Source organism: Cryptomeria japonica, chromosome 4 (assembly GCF_030272615.1).
Source record: "Cryptomeria japonica chromosome 4, Sugi_1.0, whole genome shotgun sequence".
NCBI classification, from domain to species: domain Eukaryota; kingdom Viridiplantae; phylum Streptophyta; class Pinopsida; order Cupressales; family Cupressaceae; genus Cryptomeria; species Cryptomeria japonica.
In genome coordinates, this window is record NC_081408.1 from 390,262,752 (window position 1) to 390,273,158 (window position 10,407).

Sequence of the window (10,407 nt, forward strand, 5' to 3'; positions counted from 1 at the left end):
CCGAGCGAGGAGGCATAGCCACAACAGACTCATAGGACTAGACCCTCTAGTTCTACCTCTCCCCTAGTTTTACTAGAGTTGGGAAGAGGAAGATGTAATTGTATTGATCTATTTATTTTTTGTTTTACAAAAACTATTTACTATTTTGCTTCCAGCCATCAGCATTCCTCATGAGGATGCGATTTTGTACCCAATTTGCATTTAAATCAATTAAATATATTTATTTTCTTGACTCATTGAAATAAATCGCTTCATTGAATTTTGCAAAAAAATGCATTTCTAATTAAATTTAAGCAATTTTTTAAGTTCTCGAGTTTTTTGTTGAGTTTTCACTGAGTTTTTTTTCCCAGGCCTTGGCAATTTTTTGTTTTTGACGAGTTTTCCAACTATGAGTGGATTGATTTGCAGGAGATGATATAGAGTCTGTAATGTCCCCATCCTAGTCAGGGACTTGGGATTGAGGAGTTAGCTTATTTTTGGACCCTTGTAGGCTAACAGAGTATGGATAAAGGGGTCAGTAATGCAGTATCTTGAGGAGTGGTCTGTCTATTTGTTCTAGTTAAGTGTTAAGTTCAATTCTGGTCTTCGTTTCATCAGTTTCTGACACTTTATGAGGATTTCCTATTTTTTAGGGAAAATTGCTAAAAATAGACATGGTCCTATTTTCATTGGCATGGCGAACTGTGACCCTAGCTTCTGACAGATTCAGTTTCCGAGCAATAATGAGAGAGATATGAATTTTTTAGTGGTTCCACAAGCAATTAATATTTTAATGAAATATTAATATAAAATCATAAAGTGCATCACTTAAATTTATTTAAGTGAAGATTTATTATCTCCTAAGCTAGGCGTGGCTTTTAGGGTTAAGTTGGGAACCCTAAAAGCAAGTTATTATTTTTAAATCTCTAATTGCCAAAAATCGCACCTTTTGGGTATTTAGGCAGCCAAGATGGAAATTAAACCTCATTCTTGATATTGAGCATTTGACATTTTCTCCTGAGCACTTGGCTATGGCGGCTAGGGTTTGGACCAGTTTTGGAGAGCGTGCATTCTTCAGAATTCAGTAGCTTTGAGATTGTGAAAGATCAATCGAATTGTTGCAGCTTGGTTGGCTTCATTCAGAAGTCAAATTGAATTGAATTGGGGCAGATTTGGCTTCTTACAAGGCAGATTTGTTGTAGGGTTTTCCTATTTATTGTTTTGTTATTGATTCTTTTGTGGTTTGGAGGCTTCTTTTCCCAAACACACAGCTTGCTCATTTATTGGCACCATCTTTCACTATTTGGGTGTCTTAGTATTTAAATAAGAGCAGATCTGAATTGTTCCAGAATAAAAATCAGAACTTTGTAATTGCTGATTTATTCTTTCTTTTCAATAAATTGGCTAAGGACCTACGGGTATGCTTCTAAATTCTCCAATTCATTATTTCAGTTGATTAAATTCGTGTATTATTCAATATGTGTTGCAAATTAAAGAAACCCTCTTCTGCAACTTCTGTCTATTTCTGAAAGACCATCTTAATAATTAAAAATTACAAAGAAGATCTACAAATTACAGCAGGTTGAAGAGTTGAACCAGCAAGGGTTCATCACAGAGTCATAAATTCTGAAAGAGTCCTTTTTGAATGAAAAAATGTGCATGGCTATTGAGTCAAAATTGTGGCGTTATTTGTTCTTGATAAATACTGACTTTACTGAGCTCTAGCTGCAGATTTGAAGTGTATGGCATGAAGATTAATTTGTGCAATTGCTGCTATTGATTTCAGTCTGATATCTATAATAAAAAGCTGAACGAAGTTGGTGCTTCAAGGAGAGTTGTTGCTCACTTTTGTAATCAGAGTTGGTGCTCTCAGTGAGTTGGTGCTCACTTATGTATTTGAGTTGGTGCTCATTTGGTAATTGAAAGCTATTGATGTGCTATGGTTTTTTACCCGAAAGGGTTTTCCACATAAAATTTGGTGTTTGCATCTTGATGTTTGCTCTCTCTATGTTTTATGTGATTTTGTGCATTTAAAAGTTTTCTGTGTTCTTTTCAAGTACCTTGTTTGGAACTTTCAGTATAACGCTTTCAGTCTACTTAAGTTCAAAGAGAGCCTTGGCAGGGAGCTTAAGAGTCATCAAGATTTTGATGTCAAAATAATAGAGCATAAGAGAAGAAGAAACGGTAGAGAATATAGATTGTAAGATGTAAAACAGGGAAGATAGGTGCTCTTTGTATACCATAGCCTTGTGAGTTTGCATGCTTGCATTCTTGGAGGTAATGGACTGAAAGCACAATCCAACTTGCTAAAGTTTTCCCACACTGGGGCTCTCCAGGTTACATCTTCTGTAATTACAATTGTGTGTGGTTTTACATGCTTCTTTTCCATTTTTCATGTTCCACTTTTTATTCCTTCAACTGATTCTTCAAGTATGAGCAACTATATGAATGGATGTGTAATAGACTAAAAAGGATCTGTGTTAGCGAACTAGATGCCAGAGTAGGAGGGATAACTACATATCTAAAAATTCAGTTAGAAGTAATTGTATAATAGGGGCATGAGACAAAGAAAAAGTTGTCTAGTTGCATGAAGATAGTGTCCATATAAAGGAAATGTCAACTTTATAGGTAGGGAGTAAATTAAAAATAAGGATACTATCAACCACCATAACCGCATGTCAGATTTCTGGATTCACTGTTTGAAGAAAGGTTCAAAAATTCTACATGGACTGATTATGTATGTATAAAGAGGCCAAATCTTTCAAGGTGTAAAAAATGCTGCCATGCTGCTTCTTTAAAGAACGATTGTAGGCCAAGCATCTGAAAATTTGGCATGCTATTCCTTATTCAGGCAGACCTGAAGACCCTATACAGATCAACTATAAGCAAGCTCAGGCTAAAAATTTAAATTCACAGCAGTCCAAAATGGCCATGTTAAGTGCAGATTTTGAAAGGATTGTCAAACGCTTCTTTAATATCTGTTAGGAAGCTAAGTTTATATCTAATTTCAGGTCATTTACATATAGAGACTATATTAAGAGAGATAGCACACTGCCATTACAGGACATTTTGATATAATTTTAGATCATTTTCATTGTCATTTTATAGTCTACTTATTGGATTGGAACTGTATTGAAGCTAAAACTGATTTATTATGACTTGCAAGTCAAGTTAAGAATATGCATAGGCCCTATGGAGATAATTAAATAGATTAATCAAACAATTTATATTCCAAGAATGACATGGTTTTCATATCTCTGTGTAGATGGATCCAGAGGCTGAATTTCTAGATGAATCTGCAGAAACATGTCGGTTCAGTCCCTATATAATATTTATGCTGTCGATAAGTTACAATTCATTTATTTACCAATATGGCCCGGGTTCAAATCTCAACGAATACAGTACCCGAGATTAATAAGGTGGCCAGTGTTATAACTTATCAAGAGTGTGTTGAAGGACTTAAGACTCTCTCCAGTTAAAAAAGAGGTTCACCTAATCAAAAAGAAAAGTTATATTTCAATTTGGTAAAGCACATGCAGGTCAATGCATTATAAATCTGTATGTCAGTTACAGAGTTTCTATTGCTGATTGGATCACAGAGAACATAAAGGCCAATTCAAGACAAGCTCCATAAAAGTTCAGACCAATTGATGTGTAGGTGAAGACTATTATTGTAAGTGTATGCAGACAGCGGACAATGGTGTTGTATGAAGAAGCTTTCTGACAAGTTTACAAAATAGGAACCAGATAATGCTGCCTTATCTTATTGAAAACAACTGAAGGTTGCATTTACTGTTTTCCACTCAAACATTACATTTCCAGAAGCTATTTCAGAAATCAATACATTGTGATTGTTATGCAATTCTTGTTTTCACGTCATTATCTAAAAAACTTGTTATTTGATCTAAATCGCCTATTATATGTTCCACATTCCTTGTAATCATAACCTTTAAACACTTTTACATACCATATTATGACTCAATCTGTGATTGATTGTAAAATCGTAGTTTGTTATTCATTCAATCCTCCAATAGCTTATGTGAAAACACAAGAAATCTAGAATAAATAAGTAGAACGTTTATGCAGAAGATGTTTGTGGTGATAGGCAAAGCAAAAAATCCAGTAATTTATGATTCACGAAATTCTATTTGAATTGCTTCAATTTTATGTAGGAAAAATATCACAATGCAATCGATCCAGAAAGCAAGAAAGGCTCAACTAATAGCTAACATAACGGCCTTCGTGAAAGTAACTATGAATCAAAAGCCCGCATGAGAAACAACGCTTGTTTCAAGGAACTGGCATTATTTTCTGAGTTAGAACAATCTGGTACAACCCCAAATTGATAATATATATAATTAAGCCGACAGGGAACTTCTCTTCTTCATGGAAGAGCTTATATCAATTTAAGCAGATGCAATTGAAAAAGAAAAATATGTCATTTAGTATTTAGTCTGCTGATGAAATTATAAACCCCAGCCAAAAATTAAGTCTTTGAGTATAGGGCCCAGACATTTAAAGAATTAAAAAGGTATTAAATTCCCCTTAATTTTGGTAGAGTAATACGAAGTGGATTTCTTGTACAACCTGTGCCTACCAGCAGGTAAATGTTGAAAACGAGATGTTTATCTTCTCAATACGAAAACAAAAAAGAGCATTAAAATATACCAAAAATGAAAAAAGATGAGAATATACTTACTTCTCGTTCAGGTTTGAATCCCCAAAAGGATTGGAATCGTTTGAATAGCCCGACACTTTCTGTGTCTTGAGCTTCTTGGCAACTTTGGCAGCCTGCAATACCCCTAATTTAGCGTAGAAGATAAAATTGTAAGGCGAGGGTGTAGTGAAGGGCACATACCTTCTTCTGGGCCTTCTTGGCCAAATACTCCATTATTTCTTCGTCTGTAAACTTTTTGCTGGAACTAGTCTCTCTATTTTTTTTATTTTTTTTCTTCTCCATATGATCATCCTCTTCATCTTCACTAACGGAAGAACTGGAACTACTACTGCTACGATTCCTTCTGCTGGTGCGAGAAGACCTTGATTTTCTTCTCTTCCTTCTCCTATCCTCCTCCTCTTCTTTGCGGGCCATGAAAGGCAACTACGGCAGATCAACAGTAAGTGTGCAGGTGAATCCTTTATTTGCGGGATGCACTCTCCGTTACCAATACAGCTTCGGCTGAGGTCGCTACACAATTTCTGAAGAGCCTCTGGATCAAAGTGTAGGGGTAAAATTGTTACAGACGGATAGGAGTTTCAGGAATGAGGTTCCTTGTCGGGTGGACCAAGCTTTCATCAAATTTATTTTTTTTATATTTTCTGACTACCCTGTAAATTTCTTCATTATAATATTCTAATGATGAAATTTAGATATTCTTGTCATTTTAAATTTAATTGTGTTTTTATTTTAAAGAAATGTTTTGATATTTATATATAGTGAGATCTGATATTGTGTAAAGGTCGATTTATTTTCTTAATTTTTTACTATTCATAAATATATTACGTCAAAAAGTATTACACGCACATAATGGTCGTCCATATATAACTATTAGTTATTTTAATTTTTAAAATGTTCTTAATATGATTGTCTAAATAGAATTGATTAATAGTATGACGGAGAAAATAAATAATATTTTTTTTTAGTTTTTTATCATTTATTTTAATTTAGGTTATTTAAAGTTATTTAAATTATTTTTATTTAAGTAATAGTAAAATTAATTGTAATTATGATGGGTGTCAATTTTAATCACAAGGGTTTTTAATCTCGTATATCTATCAATGCATTATGTGAGTATTAATACACCTTTTGGCGTAATTATTAATTAATTATAAAATATTAATTACGCCAATAAGTCATTTAAGTTGACGTGAATTTAAACGTCAACAAATTATCAATTAAAAAAATGCATTATCTATATTAGCCAATTGCATAATATGGAACGAAAGCTTTATTATTAAATTCATGTCAATGCATAAAGAGGAAATTGGAGTTTTTTTATGTAGTAGGAAAAAATTGTAGTAGAGGAAACTGGAGTTTTCTTTCAAGGCATATGCAAGTATTGAGCATGCAGTAGTTAAAGAAAAAGATTGTAGTTTTTATGAAACCAAACATAAAATTTGTCATTTAAAAAAAAGCATTATCTATATTATTTAAATAATTTTTATATGGAATATTTATTTGAAAATTTATAAAATAGATTTGTGTCATTTAAGTTGATATGCATTTGAACATCAACAAATTTGTCAATTAAAAAAAGCATTATCTATATTATTTAATTTATTTTTATTTAAATTCAAATTTTGCTTTAAAATTGGTTTTATGATATCATACTAATCAAAATATAATATAAAATTAAAAATAGTAATTGAAAAAAGAAGTGTAGCATATCCACTAAAGGAACGGAAAATTTTCTCTACTGTAAATGCGAAAGGTAAATAGATTTTCTTCTACTCCCGAAAGGGGGTTCTGTAAAATTGTACCTCCCCCCTATCCTACAACATGGGGAGACTATATCCCAATCACAAATCAAAATCCCCATTTAATGGGCATCCACGGAGTTCATCGTCCACAATGGGTATTTCAGAATGGCAGATGGGTAGATAAGGCGTCCATCCAAAATTCGACCCAAACCTCAAATTTGGATGGATGGCAGCAGGTTTTTTCAAAGAAACATAAGCGAAGAATGAATAGGTTTCAGGAGCCATAGCAGAATGCTTGCAATGTTAAACCTTGAATCAACCTTAAATATGTCATAAAAAGGCAAGGAGGAGAAAACTCTCACTTCCATAAGCCCATACGACAGGTACCTGCACCAAGGAATAAACAATTTATTAATAATCATAGGGCAGAATCGGAATTGAAGGTCTAGCAAAACTCAGACAAAATGAATAGCAAGGGGAAGGATAACAAACAAAGCTCGACAGATAGTTGGGCTAAAAGAAACCCTAATTAACAAGAAACAAAAGGAGGATCAAATCAACAAATGCCAAAGGTTTGGACTTTTTACAAAATGGTTAGGGCACAGTCAAGTAATATCTGAAATTGTATCTTGGTTTAAAGATTCTTATTCGGGACAGGTAAGTATCTCACTTCTTCCTATTAGTATCATATTTATTTGTTGTAATGATGAGCATTTGAAAAAAGAATTGTTGTTTGGACATGCGGTTACATTTAAAGAGTATAACTTTGAATTTGTAGACTGGCAATTAAATTTCGTTCCTAACTCTTTCAAACAAAAAGGAAACCCTAGATGGATTAATATTCCCTATTTGCCAATAGAGCTCCTAAACTTTGAAATCATTTCAGAAATTGGCAATGTTTTGGGTGACTTTATTGGTGTAGAGGGAAACTTCCTACATTCGGCCAATGTTAAGATGTTAATAGATATGGACCCTAGCTTGACAAAACCAGAGCCATTAGAATTAATCACAGATTTGCAAGCCTACAACATTGAAGCCAAATTTTTTGAGGGACATGTGCCTGAGAAGGTATTGACACATATAGGGGAAGAACCAGTTCCGGACTTCCCTCCATAGGAGAGGAGGAATCTGAATTTTTCATTCAATCAAACTCAAGGGGGATTTTATTTAGAATACAACAATCTGCCTGAGAACACCTTGAATGAGGATAATCAACAGGAATAGATTGGTTCCCCTATTTTTTCTTCCTCTAAAGTACCCAAAGTCATGGAGATGGAGGAAGATGAGGTAATGGGAAATATGGGGATTTAGTTCCCTCATGAAGAGGAGGAGGAACAGTTCCTAATTAGTTTCGATAAGGAAAATAACTCTGAGGAAGAGGAGAATGAGGAGGTTAGGGAGGAGAAAAATAAGCTTATCGAGATCATTTTGCAAATGGATGGTCAGGAGGCACCGGTGAGGCGGGAGGATGCAGAGTCTCCCTCCATGATTATGGAGGAGACTAAGGATCGGTTGCGGCTGGAATAGGATTGCCTCAATATAGAATCCCCAGAGTGTGGAAAAACGGGCAGGGGTAGAGGTAGGAAGTCCTTGAAGGAGCTGAGAGCTCAAGATGGGGATGTAGTAAATTAAACAAAGATCGCTAATATGATAAATGGTGGAAAGGGGAAGTGCCTTCCCATGAAGAAATGGAGATTTCATCATGGAATGGCAGGGGACTGAATGCCCCTGACAAGCAAAGATTGCTCAAATGCAATCTTGTAAGTTTGGAGTCTGAAATTGTTATGCTACAAGAAACTAAATTGAAGGAAGAAGATTGAGTCTTAAAAAGAGATTGGATGTTTGGAAGGCTGCTCGTGTATTTGTCTTGGGAGTAGCTAGGGGTTTAGCAATTTTATGGGACCTTAGGAAGATTAGGTATGAGGAAATCTTACAAAAGGATAGATGGCAGGTGAGGCATGTTAAAGGGCTTCATAGCTCAATTAGCTTCATTTTGATTAATATCTATGGCCCTATCAGCACTACGGGTAAAAGAGAATCCTGGAAGGAAATTAAGGAATTCATTACAGGGTATGAGGAGGATTCTATTTTCCTTGAAGGAGACTTCAATGTTATTAGGGTTGCCTTAGAAAAAGAGGGGAGGGGTTCAGATAGAGTCCGTAGCTCAAAGAGAATTTAATTCATGGATATTTAACTACAAATTGATTCAGGTTAACATGTCGAATGGAAACTACACTTGGAGCAATATGAGGTTGGGAAGTAACAACATAGCAGAGAGATTGGACAGATTCCTCTATAAAGGAGATTTGGCAAGTTTTAACTTTACTTTCAACTCAACTATAATATACACAACTGGATCAAACCACTACCCCATTACATTACATATTCAAGAAGAGGAGAAACCTAAACGATGTCCATTCAAGTTTGAAAGAATGTGGTTGCAGGATCCCAAAGTTTTGGGTCTTTTGGAAGAATGGTGGAAGGAGGAACGGGTCAGTGGGTCCAAAGCTTATTGTTTAATAACAAAGTTAAAAAGGATCAAACAAAGGATATTATATTGGAATAAAGAACATTTTAAAAACATCTTTCAAGAAAAACTACTAATAGAAGAAGAATTGGAGAAAGTTCGAGAAGGAATTATTAATAGAGGAATGGACAATTTGCAATATCTCAAGGAAAAAGAGTTGAGAAATAAATATGCAGACATCTTGACAAAAGAGGAGATATTTTGGAAGCAAAAATATAGAGAGCAATGGTTAAGTGATGGAGATAGTAATACAAAAAAATTTCATAATAGCACTAAAATAAGAAGGAACATTAACAAAATCTATAAAATCAAATCAGGTAATGGGAACTTTATTGAGGATCCATCGGGTATAAAAGAGGGAATTGTGGATTATTTTAGTAATATTCTAAATAATTGGGGGTATTTAGATTTAGAAGCTCAGTTAAGAATGTTGAGAAATATTCCACATTTGGTAATAGAGGCGGATAATAAGATGCTTAAAAGTAGGTTTACCATAGAAGAAATATAAAAAACGCAACTTTTCAGCTACATCCAGAAAAGGCTCCAGGTCTTGATGGATTTCCAGCTGGTTTTTTCCAATTATGCTTGCCCTTCATGGGCGAGGAAATCTGGGAGGCGATAGAAAGTATGTGAAATTCTGGTAAAATTTTGAATGAGATTAATAATACCTTTATAGCTTGGATTCCTAAAAAAGAAAATGCAGAAGAGTTGGATGAGTTTAGGCCTATCTCTCTGTGTAATACCATATATAATTTTTTGTCCAAAGCTTTGGCCAACAGAATTAAAACAATCTTGCCTAATATCATTGCTGAGGAACAAATAGGGTTTGTTCATGGTAGATCTATACTGGATGGTGTCATCATAGCACAAGAGGTAGTCCACTCAGCCCAAAAAAACAAAGTACCTAGTATGTTGGTTAAGCTAGATATCAGAAAGGCTTATGATAAGGTCAAATAGAGATTCCTATGTAAATGTTTGGAGTCATTTGGATTTGCTAAATCCGTCATCAACCTTATTTTTAGCTGTATATCTAGTCCAAGGATGTCGATTTTAGTTAATGGTTCCCGTGAAGGGTACTTTGGGATGTCGAGAGGCTTAAGGCAAGGGGATCCTTTATCTCCTTTCTTATTTATAATAATGGCGGAAGTGTGAAGCTCTGGTGCTAATAGTAAACAAGATGAGAGGGGGGGGTGGTGAATCATACAAACTTAATCTTCAATATATTCAACAGATTCAACCTCGGTAGCTTATACTTCAGAATACATAACCAAAACTGTAAAACATTCAAACTCATGAACAGATAACATCACAACACATATAACACCAGATTTAACGTGGAAACCCAAATAGGGAAAAACCATTGTGGGATTTCGGACTCACTAAGAAATATACCCTTCTAGAGTATGCTCGGTTAAAAGCAAATCCCGTTAAAGATTACAAACACATTGCTAGATGTGACCCGGTTAAGGGATTTCCCTCAG

The 10,407-nt window shown here is 34.6% G+C and overlaps 1 protein-coding gene across 1 annotated transcript in view; it reads right to left on the reverse strand.

Annotated features, from left to right (window-relative positions):
• The window catches only part of LOC131074656 (splicing factor Cactin), a 121,787-nt gene extending 116,419 nt beyond the window's left edge, over window positions 1-5,368 (reverse strand). Inside the window, exons 1-2 of the mRNA XM_058011318.2 lie at window positions 4,838-5,368; window positions 4,679-4,770 (exon numbers count right to left, since the gene is read on the reverse strand). Of these exons, the coding sequence (XP_057867301.2) occupies window positions 4,679-4,770; window positions 4,838-5,071 (326 nt within the window). The 5' untranslated portion in view covers window positions 5,072-5,368. The remainder of the gene's footprint in view (window positions 1-4,678; window positions 4,771-4,837) is intronic.
• Window positions 5,369-10,407: the final 5,039 nt, after the last annotated feature.